Source organism: Balaenoptera physalus (genome assembly GCF_965194825.1).
Source record: "Balaenoptera physalus genome assembly, chromosome: 1".
Taxonomy (NCBI): Eukaryota; Metazoa; Chordata; class Mammalia; order Artiodactyla; family Balaenopteridae; genus Balaenoptera; species Balaenoptera physalus.
This window is the reverse complement of record NC_138882.1, coordinates 153,071,889-153,091,209: the sequence shown is the minus strand read 5'-3', so window position 1 is coordinate 153,091,209 and position 19,321 is coordinate 153,071,889. Positions and strand designations below refer to the sequence as shown.

Here is a 19,321-nt window from a genome sequence, read left to right as displayed (position 1 = left end):
TGCATTAATATGATATTTGTTTTTCAATTTCTGACTTACTTTTCTATGTATGACAGACTCTAGGTCCATCCACGTCTCTGCAAATGACCCAATTTCATTCCTTTTTATGGCTGAGTAATATTCCATTGTATATATGTACCACATCTTCTTTATCCATTCATCTGTCGATGGACATTTAGGTTGCTTCCATGTCCTGGCTATTGTAAATAGTGCTGCAATGGACATTGGGGTGCATGTGTCTTTTTGAATTATGGTTTTCTCAGGGTATATGCCCAGTAGTGGGATTGCTGGGAGAACAGTATGGAGGTTCCTTAAAAAACTAAAAATAGAACTACCATATGACCCAGCGCTCCAGTTCTCTTAAGTGTGCACGTGAACTGAGAAATACAGTGTTGTATATAATTGCACTGTAACTATTCAGAACCTCAAAATTTATAAGGAAAATTATGATATTAATTCAGGAAGTTTTGTTACATAGTAGATCAAATTCAGATTTTGAATGTTGGAAAAGTAAAATATATGTGATTAGGTGAATACATACTGTTAGGACATGAGACTTTACTTAAGGAAGAGACATTTGAGCCCACAATTCAGGAAGGCTAGTTTAGCAGAAAGGGTTTGGTTTAGCATGTTGGTTTCTTAATGTTTGTATGTAGGGAAGTAAACTATTACAAGACCCTTATTAGCAGTTTGCCAATAGAAATTTCACTTTAATTTTTAAAATATTTTTTATGATAGTGGGGTTAAAAGAAAATAAGCATTTGGAAGAAAATTCCAAAGTAAAGGTTATTATTTATTTTTGAAGTGTTAAATCATTGTTTTCTTTAAACAGAATTAAGGACAGTCTCGATCATTAGCTATTATTTGAAACAAAGTACAATTGAATATCAAAATGGATCATCTGTCCTCTAGAAGCCTATAACTATATTCAGTAAAAGCTTGATAATAATGTGGTTAGCCTCCTTATTACATCACAGATAGTCAATCTCTGGCCCCAGTTTTAGGGGTTCTCCTGAAATTTTTCTGAAATAGATAAATTTTAAATGCTTACCTGTTTGTTGTACCTGTAATAGGCATATCTACAAAGTTACCTGCAGGCTCATAGGCTTTTCTTTTCTCTCCTTGTAAGCTTCCTTCTCTATGCTCTCCCAGTACCCATCCCATAACAAATACACAGTTTATGAACCTCCTATTTGAAGGGATCCAGAGTTAAATTCTTTGTCCAGCTCACCCACTCAGGCTTCCTTTTCTCCTTCAATTTCATTCTTTCCTTTTATGCCCTAATCTAGATTCCCAAACTAGTAGGGGCTACAGATATTTTATTTGGCCAGCACAGAGTTTGTTGATTCTTTGTTTTAAAATTTTTATTTTAATGGAGTATAGTTGATTAACAATGTTGTGATAGTTTCAGGTGTACAGCAAGGTGATTCAGATATACATTTTCCCATTAAATGGAATTTTAAATCCCTTCAAATTGAGTATGCTAGTACCAGGTCTCTATTGTTTTATAATCTGGCCCTATTCACATATTTATGCTCTCTGCCTGGCCTCTGTAGGCATTGAGCTTGTGTGCCACCTGCTGGTCATCAGCTCTACCACTAGTTTTCTAGCTCTCAGGTCAAGTTTCTATCTACAGTTTCTCTCCCTGACAGAAGAGAATTTGAAAAGTCCTTTCACCGTTCAGTTTCTAAAGACCTGTAGTAATGATAACTTCTGTGTGAACTGTGTTATTGGGTTTTGCACATTTATAAACTAGATGAAAGTGCATGTGGGAAAGAACTTGCACTTTGGAGCCAGACGTATATTTGAAATGGCTCCACTACTTACCAGTTGCGTGACCTCTGTCCAGTCATTGAACCTCTGAGCCTCTGTGTGTGATGAGAATAATCATGTCTCCCTTTTAGGGTTAGACTGTTATGGAGATGAACATATACAGTGTTTGACACATACAAGGTACTCAATAAGATTTTGGATTCTGTTGTTATAATTAAGTTCAGAGCTGTACCTTTTTTGGTTTAGTTTATTTATGATCTTATGATTTAATTCTGTGCAAGTTAGCCCATTGCAGATAAACCTTTCCTGTATGCATATCATTTTTGTTAGCGTTGCTCTTGTTTTGTAACTATAGTCTTTAAATCCTTTGTCCTGAACGAGGTAAATTATGAAATGGCTAAATGAGAATTTATCCCATTTTTTTCCATTTTGAGCTTTATTGAGCATTTCACTTGGCCCAGACATGGTTTCTAACCTGAGTAAGGAGGAAAAGCACAGCATAAATTCATCTCTGATGTTTGGAATCTAAAATAAGATGCATGTTTTAAAGAATCTGAGGTTTTTAGATCAATTGATTTAAAACGTTGATTCTATTTTGATGATGTATCAAAGAGCCACAACACTTTTTGAAGATAATTTTTATGCAGCTCTTTTATTTAATGATAATTTGATTTCTCTTATCTAGTTCTTTTACTCATATTTTCCATTGGCTCAAAACTGGTGAGGTAGACATTAGTTATAGTACCTTGTGATGTACACTACTAAATTATCAAAGTAACCATATTTAGTTACCTAAGGATTTTTGAAAAATAGATCAAAAGAAGGCAAGTAACCAGGACAAACTATGTTTAAATTAGAATACATATGTTCTAATATTCTAATGTTCTAACATAGGCAGAGCACAGAGGATTTTTAGGATAATGAAACTATTCTCTGCAATACTACAGTGGGGGATACTTATATTACATTTGTCAAAATCCATAGAATGTACAAGACCAAGAGTGAACCCTACTGTAAACTATGGACTTTGAGTGATAATGGCATGCATGTCCTGTAGGTTCATCAACTGTTACACGTGTACTACTCTCGTGCAGGATGTTGATAGTGGGGAGGTTGTGCGTATGGGAATTCTGTACTTTCTGCTCAGTTTTGCTCTGAACCTAAAACTACTCTTAAAAAAATCAAGCTTATTATTAAATAAGAAATCAAAAGAAGGTAAGTAATCAGGGCAAACTGTGTTTAAATTAGAATATATAATGTGTTTTGCACCTATAAATTTGCAATAAAAGACTTTTATGTGTGTACCATTTTATAAATAATACCTGCAGTATGAGAAATTTGGTTTCTATTTTTACCCTTAATAAGTAAACTTTGATCATTCTTTTGTTAATGTACAAATACTAGTCCTGGGTAAGTTATGATCATAGCTGTAATAATAAAATAGAGGATTCTTTCTTTAGACCCTGTTAATCAGCTCATAATACCACTTACCATAAATTTACTTGTAAAAAATAATATGCTTTTTTATTTTTAAATTTCAAATATAATTTTTTAATGACTGGGAAGGGTGTTATTACCAGTGTGGGCTTTTATCAAAGGATCTCAAAAATATAGACATCTTTCTGAGGCTAATTAATAGACTTACCAGTTTTGAGGTTCTGGAAATGGTTGCCAAGAATTATGACATACCTACATTTATGCAAAGTAACAAAATTGGAAAATGAACTCTAGTTTTAAACTTACATGCAGAAGCAAAATCTTACCAATTTTTCATGGCCTTTCAACATGGCTTGGTTGAGCATACACCATGCAGAAAACATGAGCCTGATGGGGAGAGAGTTGGAAAGCATGTATGTGTGTATGTATGTAACCAGCTAACTTTAAGGGTCTAGTTAGTTTCTGTCAGCTATCTGCATATATTGGTTTTAAATAGATTGGTATCTTACTATGATTTTAAATTGCTTTTTTACAAAGCTTAAGAAGGTGATTAATTTTTTTTAGTTCCTCTGGATCTGCCTCAGTCTTGACACACAGCAGCTCAGGAAATAGTCTAAAGCGCCCAGATACCACGGAATCACTTAATTCTTCCATGTCCAATGGAACAAGTGATGCTGGTAAGCAGCCTTGGAGAGTTTACCTTTTTTTTCTTAAAAATATTTGTTTGAAAAAAAATGTATAATACTTGGTAACAGCACAGATTGGCCCAGTTTAACACCGGTCTAAGAAGATCTGTTTTATTTTAGACCTTTTCGATTCACATGATGAGAGAGATGATGAAGGGGAGGCAGGGTCGGTGGAAGAGCACAAGAGTGTTATCATGCATCTGTTGTCACAGGTTAGGCTTGGAATGGATCTCACTAAGGTAAGAATCAATTTGGTATTTGCTGTTAGTCTTAATGTGTATATGTAGGTTCTCAGTGATCGTATAGTGAGTGTGTCTGCAAATGTAGTATAATGACATAACTTCTGTTTATACTTTTGTCTTGTTATGAATTAATATATATGTACCTGAGTAAACTGAAAATTTTTATAAATGGATGAAATAAGTAAAGCTAGGATAATTTCATAGAGATAGTACATATGGATTATATAGGCTATGATTTGGATTTTATTGGGGGCAAGCATGGAATAGTATTGGGCTTGGTTAGTAGTCTGAACAAAAACCTAAAGCAGTGTAGTGTGCATGGAATCAAAATGAGCAGAGTTCTGATCTCGGGGTTAGAGGACCTGTGCTTACATCCTACTTCTGCTGTTACCAAACTGTGTGACCTTGAGCAAGTCCCTTTCTCTATGATCTTTGGGTTTCTCATATACAAAATGGACATACAGTGACCTACTTTACAGGATTGTTGTAAGGAATGGAACAGGTAGTGAGTGGAAAACTGTGTGACACATGTTGAGCTATATAATTATTGTGGTTCTGGATTTGAATTTGAATTTAAACTTGGCACTCTAAACAGAATACCTGATTGATGTAGGAGACTGGTGTATAGGTGCCTGTGTATATCCCTGCCACTGTGCTAAAAGCCTCATCCTTTTACCTAATTCTCACCACAGCACTGCAAAGTTAGGTGTTATTGTTAACACCATTTTATAGATGAGGAGACTAAAGCTCATAGAGGTTAAGTAACTTGGCTAAGTCTTATTTAAGTGGCAGAACTGAGATTCTAATCTGGTCGTAGATTTCAAAATCTATAAACTAATCTATAATACTTTCTAGTAAGTGTCTATAATAAAAATTTTTACCCCAAATCTAAATGAGAATGGAAAATCTGTGCAACAAACATACTTGCTGGGAAAGTTCTAGGTAACAGAATATTTGCAGGAGCTTGCCCTCAGAATTTTTTCAGTGATCATTAGATTGATTGCATAATTGCTGGAGCAGAATTGTAACTTCACATTTGAAAGATACAGCTTAATTTTAGATGTTGACATTTATAATATATTTCTTTTCTACATCTTCTACCTTGGTTGGTTTTGGTCTTCAGTAATAGAAGACCCACCTAACAGTATCTTGAACAATGCTAGGTTTATTATCTCCTGTAATGAGAAGTCCAGAAGTAGAGTAGTTCCAGGATTGACTAATTCGTAGTGGGTCAACAATGTGAGAAAGGACCTAGGTTCCTTCAGTCTCTCTGCTCTGCCATCCTTAGCATGCTGACATTCACACTCAGACCTGTCTCCTCATCATTGCAAAATGACTGCTGCACTTCCAGTCATCACATCCTTATGCAGATATGTCAAGAGGCAGAAAAATAATTTCTTTTCATGAATTTTGTTGTTGTAATAGGGAGAACATATAACAACAGTGGCCCATCAAACTTCCAGTTGAATCTCATTGGCCAGAACTAGGCAGGTGTGCACGCCTAAACCAGTCACTGGTAAAGGAGGTTAAATGATTGGTTTAGATTAATCCACATTCACCCCTTGAGATCTGGGCGGGCCCTGTGACTCTCATGGCAACCTATAGCCTGAACCTGAACTGAATGAAAGTTCTGTTAGTAGAGATGTACATAGGCAACCAAAAGTGTGTGCCACAATCAAGTGTGTAATTTTTGCCTCACATAATTTCCTCTGCCAGATAGTCCAGGTTTGGGTTTGGAGCCACTAAAAGTTTAATTTTTGCCAAATTAGCTATTTTAGAAATCTTTATTGGCATAAATGGCTATGATTGCCAGCAGATTCTGAAATCTTGATTCCCTTGTGCATTCCAAAGTATTATTACAATAATGCCTTAAATTTGTATCTCATTTTCCTATTTATAAAAATACTTTCTCACTTCAAATATTTTCTATAAAGAGTTATTTTCCAAATACATTGTAGTGTTTGGAAATACTATAAAGTCACATCCCGCTTACCTCATTTGGTCTTCAAAACAATCCTAAGATTTAAGCAAGGCATATAGTTATCCTCCTTTTACAGAAACTTACAGAGGTTGAATTAATTTTCCAGGGCTTCCTCACACCTAAGAAGTGACAAAATAAGTACTTGAACCCAGGTTTAAGACAACCTAACCCAACTCACTTTTATCAGTGTTCCAGCAGCTTGACATAATGGCATGTATCAGTATAGTGCTAAAAACACTGAAGAAGATGTGGTGAATGAGAGTTCTTAAGAAAACTTTTAAGTAGAGAGGGAAAAAAAATTCTTTTTTGATTAAACATCAAATCAAATTTATGGTTTTTGGCCATTTCTTCTTTATCAAATTGCCTGTTCAGTTCTTTTGTTCATTATTCTACTGGCAATAGTAGTCTCTTTCGTGTTGATTTGCAAGAGCTGCTTATACATTAAGATACTTAGTCCTGTCTTGTTCTTCAGCAGTCTTACTTAGTGATTTAGAATCTCTGTGTTCTCCAGGAGTGGTAGGAAATTGTACCAAGCTTACTTGCCAATCTAAGCATATTTATATTATGAACATACATGTTCTGTGGAACTTTTAAACTCTGGAGCCTGATAATAAACATTCTAAATGTTGGAACCACAGTTTTTCTTTTCAAGCCTGTGTCCTATCATTCCTCTTTATATACGCAGCAATACTGGTCCACTGGTCAGTCCCTGTCACACTCATTTTCTGCCCCCCCGCCCCCCCCAATCTCCATGTCTTGTTCTTCTGTTTTTCCCTCTGTCTCTTATAGCCTACTCTCTAAGGCTTTTCTTTAGCACCCCACCTCAATAAATTGTTTCCAAACTTTGCCCTCATTCTGGTTCCCCAAACAGAACATGATCTTTGCCTGTCCTGAATTTCCATGGTACCTTGAGCATCTCTTGTATGATATTTATCACATTCTACCTAAAATTTAAATGCTCATATTATTCTCTCATACTTAACCTTTGCTGCCTTCATAGCATTTACCACACGATCTTGAATATAGCAGATACACAGTAATTACTACATTTAAAGGAATTTTTACTTACTATGATGCGCTACTTCCATAATGAATAATGTCTAATCTGATACACGTATCAAAAACTATTCCTTCATTCCTTTTTTAATTCGTTAATCCTAATCTATCTTATCCTTTTTCTTCATTTTCCAATTTCTTCTTTACTTTCTCCTCTGCCACATTCCCAGCGCCTCAGCATTTTTCTTCATGGGCTCAGCCCCACGATGAAGGAGTTTGTTGAATCCCGTCTTTATTCTCTTCTTCATTTTGTTTATTCAGTTACTTATTTAAATTTTTCTTACTTTGGGGATAGTAACTGAAGATGCAAGCAGAAATAAGTATGGCCCTTGCATTCTAGGAGCTCATTGTTCATTTGCGGACACAGACCCATAAGCAGATAAGTTCCCTAGTGCGCCTACGATGATAGAGGGGAAAGTGAGCAGGCCCTGCACCACCCCCATAACCAGACAAACCCGATTTTGAATTCCACTGAATAACAGAGCGGTGAGAAAATTTTTCACCCTTTTGAGCTTCATTTTTCTCCACTGTAAAATAAGGATGATAATTTCCTCTTAACGGGATTGTTGTACAGTTTAATAAGATAATGTGTATGTGATACTCCAGAAGGTCATATAGGTATCAAAGGGTTGCTACTGAGTAGTTGTTGTTATTGTTACACTGATTCAGGGAGCTAAAGGGAGGTTGCAAAGAGGAAGTGACATTTGAACATTCAAAATCTCTGTTTTTCATCTGTTGGGCAGGTTAATGGGCATTCTGAATCAGAACAGTTTGAGAAGTAGGTATCAGAAGCATGCCTGGGCAGTACTTGGTGGGTGTTACTATGATTGGAATGAGTTTTTTGTTTCATTTACTTTTTTTTTTTTTTTAAGCAGTTCAGCAATCTGTTTATCTGTAGTGGAATTTGATCCTCAAGGGTCAAATATGTATGTTTTTCAGGTAGTTCTTCCAACATTTATTCTTGAAAGAAGATCTCTTTTAGAAATGTATGCAGACTTTTTTGCACATCCGGACCTGTTTGTGAGGTATTTGACTCAATATAGTAGTTTCCAGTTTTTTTAAGACTTTACCCATTAGCTTTCTGCCTTGGCAGGATAGATGGATCCCTTTGCCTTTCAGACATTTCTGGGGAAAAGTGGAATTGAATATTTTGTTTGTATTAGATGCCCATTTGCTTAGATTATTTGGCGGTGATATTGTTAGGCAACCAAGTTAAACACTTCAAAAAATCTTGAGTGCCTGTTAAGGTAGCTAGGATTTACGGAGCCAAGGCTAGGATCTTATTTGATCCAGGAATTGGTAATCACTGTTAAATTATTTACACTATATCCAATGAATTTCAGTTATCCGAGTTTAGCAAACCTTTCTAAAGCACCTGTTGTTTGCCAGGCACTTTGTTATGAGCTGGAAAGGGAAAGAGTCACAGTGTCTGCCTTTGAGGAGTTTACAGTCCAGTGTCCAGAGTATAGCCTGATTCATAAATTTCAAATACAAAGCTTGCAATATTAGATACATGTATAAAGGCCAGAGCTAATCTAAAGGTGGGATTGATTTATGAGGAGGTGAGTGAGTTCACATTGCTTTTCAGTGGTAGCAGCAATATTTTCTTTGTAATGGGGTGTTCTAATCCGTCTTCTCTGATTGCATTCCTTGGCCTTGGACTGTGGTTTGCTGAAGCCAGATACAAATCACTGAAGTTTCACAGTGGGTGGGCACATTGGATGACATCGATACATACCTTCTTAATGAAGATTTTAAGAGACCCATTTAACCGTTTCCCAAAGGGCAGAAATTCAAATAGCTATGGCACTGTTTAAATTCGTACAAAATTGAACAAATAAAATGTAAGTATTTATTGGTAACATAAATAAATGGAAAGTACCAGTTATTCATTAGATATAGATTTGAGTTTAAGGATAATTTTTAATGTATGAGAATTTAAGCTATGAGATCCCTGGAGGAATCACTTAAAAAACACAGAAGTATAGCTAAAAAGCCAATAGATAAGATTAAATGGAATTCTAAAAATTCTAACTCCCCAAAAAGGAGGAAAGGAAATATAATGGAACAAACAAAAAAGAAGCCAAATAGAAAAATACCAAGATGACAGAGTTAAACCCAACTATATCAGTATTACACTAAATGTGAATAGCATACACGCTCCATTTAAGAGAACAGTGATTGTAAGACTGGATAAAAAAGCAAGATTCATCTGTACGCTGTTTGCAAGAGAGAGACTTTAAATATGAAGACACTGATTAGTTAAAAGGATGGACAGAGATATACCATGCAAAACACTAAGCATAACAAAGCTGGTGTCACTGTATTAGTATCAAAGGATATTTTTTAAGACAAGAAATATTAACAGAGACAAGTAGGGCTATTTCATATGATATGATGAGTCAATTTATCAAGAATAAATAATAATCCTAAATATGTAAAACAGCTTCAAACTATATGCAGCAAAAATTGACTGAAGGGAGAAATAGACAAGTACACAAACAAGGTTGGAAATTCCTCAGGAATTGATTGAGCAGCACGCACCTTCCCCCACCCCTCTGAAAATCAGTGAGGCTATAGAAGGTCCAATTGACTTTTCTAAAACATTACCAAACAATGTGTATAACAGTCTTTTTAAGTGTAAATGGAACATTCATCAAGATAGACCATATACTAGGAAGACTTAATAAATTGAAAATAATTGGAACCATGTGGAATATGTTCACTGAGCATGAAAGAATTAAATCAGAAATCAATAACAGAAATATATCCAGAAAATCTCCAACTATTTGGCAGTTAAACAATGCACTTATAAGTATGAAGTTCTGGAACAAGCAAAGCTAATGGTCTTAGAAACCAGAAACAGTGTTTGCCTCAGGGTAAGGGTTGGGGATTGCTTGGAAAGGAGGATGGGGAAACTTGGGGGTAATGGAGATGTTCTATATCTTGATTGCATGGTGTTTAATTAAATGGATATAAGCATTTTTTCAAATTCATCAAACCAAACAGTTAAGACTGGTGTGTTTAATTATGTTTATTATATTTCAATTTTAAAAAGAGACTGAGGTAGCTCCTGGTACTGGGCCCTCTTAGCCTGGCTTAGGGTGGACCATGCTGAGGGTACTGTCAGAAAACAGGGTGTTAAATTTTGTCTTTCTCCCTTGCAGTATTAGTGACCAGAAGGATGCCAGAGACCGAATGGTTCAGGTTGTAAAATGGTACCTCTCAGCCTTTCACGCAGGAAGGAAAGGATCGGTTGCCAAAAAGCCATACAACCCCATTCTGGGCGAGCTCTTTCAGTGTCACTGGACATTACCAAGTGATACTGAGGAGACTGTGGTGAGTTCTCCACTGACATTTTAAATTACCTTAGTATTTAGATACTTAGTACTTAGCTTCTAGTGTACTGATTCAAGATTTCATTTTATTTGGAGGCGGATAATAATGGTAAAGGCACTGATCAAAAGATTACCACCCGTAGAAGAACAGTGTTGTTGGATCAGCATATTTTGAACACAGTGAGCAAGGAGAAAGAGTGGTGTGAGATGAGGATAGAAATTTAGAAATCAGATCATGCAAAGTCCTCCTGGACCATAATGATAATTTTATGGCTTATCAGGAACTCATTTTTGCTTTGAAAAGGTCATTATAATTATTTTGTGAAAAATGAATTGGAAAGGGGCAAATAGAAGCAAGGAGACCACTGAGGAGGCTTTGGCATTATTCCAGGAGAGACATGGTTGATTCAAGCTATATTTTGGAGGCAGAGCTGTTAGATGGATTGGGCAGGGTGAGGGAAAGGGGACAGTCAGAGATGAATCCTTGCTTGTGGGCTTCAGCAGTTGGTTGGTGCCATTTACTAAAGAGGAAAAGATTGGATTTGGGGAGGGAAAAATCCAGAACTCCAATTTGAAATATAAAGTATGAGGGGTCTGTTAGACATGTAAGTGGAACTGTCAAGTAGGGAGTTAGAATTTAAGAGTCTGGAGTTCAAGGGAGAGAGAGGTCTAGGATGGAGACGGGGCTTTCAGAGATTTTAGCGTATTTAGAAGGCACTTAAATCCCTGGGATTAGATGAAATCATCTGGGAAGACATCTAGAGAAGAATAGTTAACTGAGACCTGAGCCACAGGGCTCCAATATTTGGGGGTTGATTTGAGGAAAACAACCAACATGGAAGACCCAAATAAATGCTAAAAGGCCTCTAGGGGTGAAAAAAATAAGCCCCTGGCCCACAGTGGCTTTCACATAATAATCTCTCCTTAAAAATAACTCTGTATTTTTCCCTTTCTGAATGACACATTACATGTAGTCCTTTCCTGAAGACAGAAGCAATGTGTCTGTTCTTGTTCATATTGCAGACATTGATAAGTCCCTGTTCTGTGGCAGGCCTGGCCCTGAGTTAGGCACGTGTCCTTGCCTTCAATAATGTCTTAGTCAGAGAGACTTAGGGAGACTGATACAAAGCAGTAATTCCAGTAGTATAAGTGCCTCAAGAAAAGTATATATGAGATGTTTTGGGTGTGTAGAGGAGGGAACAGTTAACCACCTTGGGAGGCAGAGACTCCAGTTATTAGATTCTCTGCACTGTCATTTGTTTCCACATCAAAAGAAAATGATGTTATATTTACTTGCAGGAACTAGTTTCAGAAGGACCAGTTCCCTGGGTTTCCAAGAATAGCGTAACATTCGTGGCTGAGCAGGTTTCCCATCATCCACCCAGTAAGTTACAGAGCTCCTCGGCAGTAGCCACTTTCAAACTGTTCTGTCTAAAGAGGGTCATAAAGAGCTCCATAACTGAGGCCACTGTACGGTCAGTTTTATGGCCACCTGTATCTTCCCAATCCTGTGAGGATTGGTTCCTCATATCTGTTCCTGGTATAAGTTCCAAAGACTCTATTAGGCTTCACTGCTTAATTATATATAAAAAGAAGGGATTTGAGAAGCCACCTTTTAGTGCTTCTGAAGTCATCTTTCACAGCATGAGCTGTGCTCTAGTGATCCCAGCAACTCTGAAGACAGTTTATATAAAAAAGACGTAGTTTCTGCACAGTATATTCCTGGCATAGTGGAAAGAATGTGTGTCCTCCCGTGTTATTTGCTGGATGCAGCATTAAGACTGGTAATACTGGATGGGCCCAGGTTGGGGCTGGGGCAGGAACATGCTTGCTGACCAGAAGAACAGACAGACCCTTCGTTTTTAAGCCTCTGGGATTGATCATAGCCTCATGGTTTAGGGAAGTTCCTGCCCACATGGTCCTGAATGGTTGCTTGCATTGGGGGAAACAGGGTATAAAAGGCAGGTGGGTAATTCCTGACTACATTCAAGGCTGTTCTTTGAGGGGTAAAGGATTTTCCCCATGCAGCCAGTTTTTTCTCTGGGTGAATGGAGTTGGAGAGGGGAATATGGCTATGTAGTGCACTAATTGAAAACAATTTCTATTCAGTTTCAGCCTTTTATGCTGAGTGTTTTAACAAGAAGATACAATTCAATGCTCATATCTGGACCAAATCAAAATTCCTTGGGATGTCAATTGGGGTGCACAACATAGGACAGGGTAAGTCTGTGGGCTTTTGGTGGACTACAGTGTTAATAGAATTTTATGTCATTCTAATATGTGCTGGACACCTATCTAGTAAGAGTAAATGGCCCCAGAAAGCCAGTTTGGATGTCATTGTTTGCAGGGAAGCATGTGTATTGGCGGTGAGAGCAGGGGTGGGATGCAAGATTGATTTTCCCTAAACTGAATGGAGATTCCGTCAACTACTTAGCTGAAATTCCATCCCTTGTCTCCACAGGCTGTGTCTCGTGTCTAGACCATGATGAACATTACATTCTCACATTCCCCAATGGTTATGGAAGGCAAGTAGAGCTGTGTGCATTCCTCTGATTAGCAAGGAGCAGACCCTGCTGTTCCTTAAGCTGTGCCCCTCCTTTCTTTCCTCTGAACTGTCAGCCTTACCTGAAACTTTTGATTTTGCAGGTCTATCCTCACAGTGCCCTGGGTGGAACTAGGCGGAGAATGCAATATTAATTGTTCCAAGACTGGCTATAGTGCCAATATCGTCTTCCACACTAAACCTTTCTATGGGGGCAAGAAGCACAGAGTTACTGCTGAGATTTTGTAGGTATTTTGTTTTTCTGCTTCGGTACTTCTGCTTCTCTGGAATACTTTTCCTTTTGTCTTGAACTGTTAACTCCCATCAGGAATTGACCATTTTAATGATTCTGTCTTTGTAAACTTACTTCACATCTTGTGTGTCACGTCTCTTCCTAAAATCCCATCTCAGAAGGAGACATAAAATCTGGGTTCAGACAACCTGAGGTCATTGGTGGGATTTCCTTCCTAGGAACCTGACTTGCAAATGGAGAACTGAGTCTTCCTGGATCTCCTAGCTAACCCAGATTATAGGTGCCTGACTCATTATTGCTGGATTGGACCATGAGCTAGCCCATACGGTAGACCCTGTAACTCCCACCGAAGTGTCTCAAAGCCCTCATAGTCCTTTTTTCTGTGCCTTTGCTGGGGAAAAACAGTAACCATCACATCTTTGCTTGGTTCTGTTTGACACTCTAGGATCAGATGAAGACAGCTGTGCTGTCTGGGTAAACAGTCAGTTGGGTGGTTTAGAGGCTGCCTAGAAGAGGAAAATCTGTAGGACTTTCTCTGACCTCAAAGGCCTTATTGGGAACAGTGTTGCAGATGGAAGACACCGGATTGGTTAACCAGTTTTTTAGGGAGATAATTTAATTTGGATGACAGAATCAGCTCCAAAAAAATCTTGAGCAGGGCAGGACGGGACCACGAACACAAGATGTTTACTAAGGATCACTGTAAAATCCAAAATATTACTGCAGTCAGAAAATACGGGCAGAGGTTAGGGAATAGCACAAGTCACCACAATAGTGCGGCAGCTCCCCCTAAAATAGGCAGGTGGGGGAAATAGGATGTCCAGAACAAAGACCTGGGTGGGCCTGCTTCTCAGAATTCCTTAGAGGCAACCAACCAGCACCAACAGGAACTGCTAGCAGATTTTTTGGCCAGTCACAGCGACATATAATAGACTGCCTTCTGAAAGAGTGCTTGGTGGGCTTTTCAAATTAGGGTAATGTCTAAATATTATGAAAATAGTTTTGACCTTAAGAGGGTCTTGGGAAGCCCCAGGGGTCCCCAGACCATACTTTGAGAACCACTGCACAATAACCTTCTAAACCTGGAATCCTACCATTTTTCTTTCCCTTTGTCCTCCTTCACACAAAGCACCAAGTCATAGAGGAAGCAAGTTTCAGTCTACTGATAGCAACTTCATCCATCTACCCTGTGTATTTTTCTCTTTCTGACCTCCTAGCCTCTTTCTATGTCCATGCCTTGCCCTTCCTAATCTGTCCTTTGTTGTAATGCTTATCTTCTAAGTTCCGTACCTGCCATACACATCACTGTCATGTCCAAGTAAAACCTGTTGGGGCTTTTGAGGAAGGGATCCTTGCTTAGGAAAAGAGGTAAAATCGTTTGACCCAGAGGTCCCTTTCAGGCTGAAGATGAAAGCCTGGTCTCCAGCATTGTATCCTTAAGTGAAGCCTTCTCTGACCCTCATCCTAGCAGTGTTGCCCTTGGTCTCCAGTGCTCACCTGAACTCACCACAGCACTTGCCACCCAGAATCTCAATAGCAGTGTCTCCCCACTAGACTGTGAACAGCTCGAGGGCAGGGACTGTCCCTAGTTTGCCGTGGTCCCAGCACCTAGCGCATCTCATACCCACAGTTTCTGGGATCTTGAGTCTATTAGCATCTTCTTCAGGGCCCTCATTCTTATAGTTGGCTCTGAGAAATCCAGTTTTATTAAGCTGCCTTCACCAACGACTTCACAGTTGCTCTTCTGTGTTCTGCTCTGTGTAGGTAGGCCACACTAACGAGATTCTTTGGTAGAGAAATTTCAATTTGAGACTAACACAAATGTTTGTGTTTTTTTGTTTTTGTTTTTTAATCTAGTTCTCCAAATGACAAGAAGTCTTTCTGCTCAATTGAAGGGGAATGGAATGGTGTAATGTATGCAAAATACTCAACAGGGGTAAGAATCTGTGTTTTGCCACTTGTTTCAGGCTTCATTGAATCGTAGCCCATCCCTTAACTCTGGCTTCCTTCATCTGGAAATTTAACCAGGATGAGCTCTAATGCCAGCTCTTCAGGGCAAGCCTTTTCCTTCTCCCACCTCTTACCTAGCAGTACAGGTAGTAGAATGATTGTTACTTTCCTCTCTCCCCTTAAAATACTCAAGAATAATATATGAAAAAAAAAATGCTCGACACCATAGTAAGCACCCAGTAAATGTTAGCTATATCATTAGAATGTATGGTATGTGTGTTTATAGATAAAATGAGGTGCTAAACTATTAACTCATGTGTGTTTGTATGTACACAGTTTGATTTTGTCTAAGAAATGTATTAAGTGCCTGGCACCAAGGATACAGAAATGAGTAAGATAGTCCTTGCCCTCAAGGAACTTGCAAACTACCTAATTAAGGTAGGAGGGAGGTGGTATGGCATTAACAGGAGGAGCCAATGAATTGGATTTTGGACTCAGAGAATTTGAAATTTAAAAAGCACTTCAGAGTACTTAACATTAGGATTAGTTGTCTAGCTCTCCAAGAGATTACATCCCAAGCATGTAGCACATAGCCACATTGAAACTGTCTGTTGAATTGAGCCTTTACCAAGACTTAAAGCAAACAATTATAATTTAGGCTGAAGATTGCATATGGAACTCATTGTCTACATCACTAACATGTGGGATTTCATGATTAAATCTGTTGATGGGAAGAGTTGACTTTTCCTTCTAGAACAGTGTGAACAATAAAACATCTACCTCTTCTGTTTTCTAGGAAAATGTAGTTTTTATAGATACCAAGAAGTTGCCTATAATCAAGAAGAAAGTGAGGAAGTTGGAAGATCAGAATGAGTACGAATCCCGCTGGTAAGGAGATGACATAACTAGAGCTATTGCAGCAGTGCTCTTGCTATTGGCCAGGCATAGGTGCAGGGCTGGGTTGTAGAGACTGTATAGCAGGGTGTAACAGAGCACAGACTGAGTTTGAATGCCTGGGTTCATATGGAGCTCCACCACTTGCATTGTAACCATGACTATAAGCTACCCTCTCTTTGCCTTCTTTCCTGAAATGGTAACTACCTCAGCATTGTTGTAAGAACTAAATGAGAAAAACATGGAGCCTATGTATGATGCTTGGCATATAAGATGTACAGAGTGTATGTTGACTTATCACCATCTTTATGGCTTGTAAGAGATGGTAGTGAGGTCCCAACTGAGATCATATATATATCAAAACATCTTTAGGGTCTCTTTTTTTTTTAAAACATCGTTATTGGAGTATAATTGCTTTACATTGTTGTGTTAGTTGCTGCTATATAACAAAGTGAATCAGCTATACATACACATATATCCCCATATCCCCTCCCTTTTGTGTCTCCCTCCCACCCTCCCTATCCCACCCCTCTAGGTGGTCACAAAGCACCGAGCTGATCTCCCTGTGCTATGTGGCTGCTTCCCACTAGCTATCTATTTTACATTTGGTAGTGTATGTATGTCCATGCCACTCTCTCACTTCGTCCCAGCTTATCCTTCCCCCTCCCTGTGTCCTCAAGTCCATTCTCTATATCTGCATCTTTATTCCTGCCCTGCCCCTAGGTCCATGACAACCATTTTTTTTTAAACACCTTTATTGGAATATAATTGCTTTACATTGTTGTGTTAGTTGCTGCTGTATAACAGAGTCAATCAGCTATACGTATACATATATCCCCTTCCTCTTGCGTCTCCGTCCCACACTCCCTAGGGTCTTTTTTGTTTGCAAGAAACTTTAAAAAAAATTCCATTTCTGAGTATTTCAGTATGTATCTGTAAAGGGACTTTTTCAAAAAAACACAAAAAACACCAGCCACAATATCATCATTGTACTTTTAAAAAAATCAGTTATTCCTTAATATCATCAAATATCTAATTGGTATTCAATTTTCTAGTAGTCTCAAATGTCATAATTTTCCCCCTTCCATTTGTACAATAAAATCAGGATCTTTTGTTGGTATGAGGAATCATGCACTAAAGTCCTTTGTTTAGCATATTAGGGGATTTCTTAAGTGAAGAAGACCTTACAAATTATAACCCTGCCTGTGTCTTTAACTTGTTAACAGTCTGCTTGCCTGGACTGCCTGCTCATAGTTATAAGTGGAAATCTATAGACATTTATGCTCTGCTACTTACACAAGGGGAATCTTAGGATGTCTGCTTTTCTAGTTCCTAGGAGTCTTCACTTTAAAGTGTTGTTTGGACCAGCCTTGTCTAGTTATCATCTTCCAGGCCTTGAGAGGAAGCCAAATCTTCTACCCTGCCCTAAGCCTCTGCAGTGCATCTCTTGACCCTTATTCTCTGTATTCAAACTGCTTCTCCCAGATTTCGGTATTAATTCCAGGGGAGTCTTCATGAAATAGAACTTCTCAGCTCCTCTGATCTGATCTTACTATATACCCCTTTTGGTTTATACTAAGGGACACTGAAGCCCTAGAGAGGTGAACTGACAGCCCCAAGGTTGCATCACTAGTTAGAGGTACAGCCAGAAGTGGAATCCCAGTCTCAGCTGTTTTTTCTCCTCTGTTGTCCTAACCATATATCCAGCTTTCTGCCCATCCTGTATTTCCTCCTTTGACAACTAGCAGTGGAATCTTCTGAGACCACTTCTCTGTTCTTTACTCCAGTGCCCTGGTGTCAGCCGAAGGAGATTTATAGTCTGTGAACTACAGCATTTAAAGCTGTTTGACTTGTACTGTAGTTATGTTATATTCTAGATGGATCTAGCCTTTCATTCTCAAGACTGCTAACTCCTCTGTCCATCAGGTACTTATTAGCACCTTCACTTCTTTTCTTTAGCCTTTGGAAGGATGTCACTTTCAACTTAAAAATCAGAGACATTGATGCAGCAACTGAAGCCAAGCATAGACTTGAAGAAAGACAAAGAGCAGAAGCCCGAGAAAGGAAGGAAAAGGAAATTCAGTGGGAGACAAGGGTAAGCTTGCTTTGGAAGCCTGCCTCAGTCTCCCTACTGCTGTTCCCTGAGCTGTAACTCATTTGTTCATTTCAGTGAATACTGAAGTACCAAGTAAGCATGGTGATGAACGAGATGAACACTCATTTCAGTGCTGGGGGGTAGGGGGAGCACATAAAATAATTAAAGGTATGGTATTATAGAAGTACAGAGCAAGTGTGTAACTGAATTCTCCCCTTTTCTCTTACAGTTATTTCATGAAGATGGAGAATGCTGGGTTTATGATGAACCATTACTGAAACGTCTCGGTGCTGCCAAGCATTAGGTTGGGAAATGCAAGATTTGCTCCTGGTGACCCGGGCAGGAGGCACAATGAAGTAACAGTCTTCCTTTGGGAGAACCTATTCACTCCCTTCTTATTGCAGTGGTTCCTATCTCAGGGATACTGGACTTTCTGATGCAGATGAACAATTAAAGCGAGAAAAGCTTCCCTTTTTCCTGTTCTGTGGCAGTTACAATGTTGACTTCGGTCTTGAGAAAAACTTCAGGTTTTGAAAACAAGATGTCTGCTCCTTTTCCAAATCCCACATTATAAATCCCAGTCTCAAACTCTGCACTCTAGTATTGCTGTTGAGATATACAACATCTGTTTCCTAGTTCATATAATCTTGGGTAATATATATATATATATATATATATATATACACACACACATACACACATATATACATATATACATATATATAATATAGGTGATGCCAGATTTTTCATAAATACGCCATCTACTGTAAATATTGGTTCCTCTTGAGTTGTTTTAGAAAATTTAGCACAACGTATTAAAATCACGTGTTAGGAAATTTCATGGTCTCACCTACAATAACTTTTATTTTGGAATTGAACTATTATTAAATTGTATCCAACTCTGGACTACAGTTTAATTATACTCAGTGCTTCTTAAGGCTTCATAAAGTAATTTTTCCAACCTTTTTTTTTTTTAGTGTGTTTCTTTTATTATTTTTATGATTAAACTTGAACCCAGTTATTTGGCAGACTTGAATACACGAGTTAGCTTTTTACAGGGACTCTTGAAGTAAT

At 38.2% G+C, this 19,321-nt stretch overlaps 1 protein-coding gene across 7 annotated transcripts in view; it reads left to right on the top strand.

Moving 5' to 3' along the window:
• OSBPL9 (oxysterol binding protein like 9) overlaps positions 1 to 19,212 on the top strand; it is a 180,304-nt gene extending 161,092 nt beyond the window's left edge. For all 7 annotated transcript variants that reach the window (XM_082429391.1, XM_082429390.1, XM_082429389.1 and 4 more), the window contains 12 exons: positions 3,775 to 3,887; positions 4,017 to 4,135; positions 8,115 to 8,200; positions 10,343 to 10,514; positions 11,813 to 11,897; positions 12,623 to 12,733; positions 12,975 to 13,038; positions 13,160 to 13,300; positions 15,166 to 15,244; positions 16,055 to 16,146; positions 18,112 to 18,247; positions 18,477 to 19,212. In XM_082429391.1, coding sequence (XP_082285517.1) covers positions 3,775 to 3,887; positions 4,017 to 4,135; positions 8,115 to 8,200; positions 10,343 to 10,514; positions 11,813 to 11,897; positions 12,623 to 12,733; positions 12,975 to 13,038; positions 13,160 to 13,300; positions 15,166 to 15,244; positions 16,055 to 16,146; positions 18,112 to 18,247; positions 18,477 to 18,551 — 1,273 coding nt within the window. In that variant the 3' untranslated portion in view covers positions 18,552 to 19,212. The remainder of the gene's footprint in view (positions 1 to 3,774; positions 3,888 to 4,016; positions 4,136 to 8,114; positions 8,201 to 10,342; positions 10,515 to 11,812; positions 11,898 to 12,622; positions 12,734 to 12,974; positions 13,039 to 13,159; positions 13,301 to 15,165; positions 15,245 to 16,054; positions 16,147 to 18,111; positions 18,248 to 18,476) is intronic.
• Positions 19,213 to 19,321: the final 109 nt, after the last annotated feature.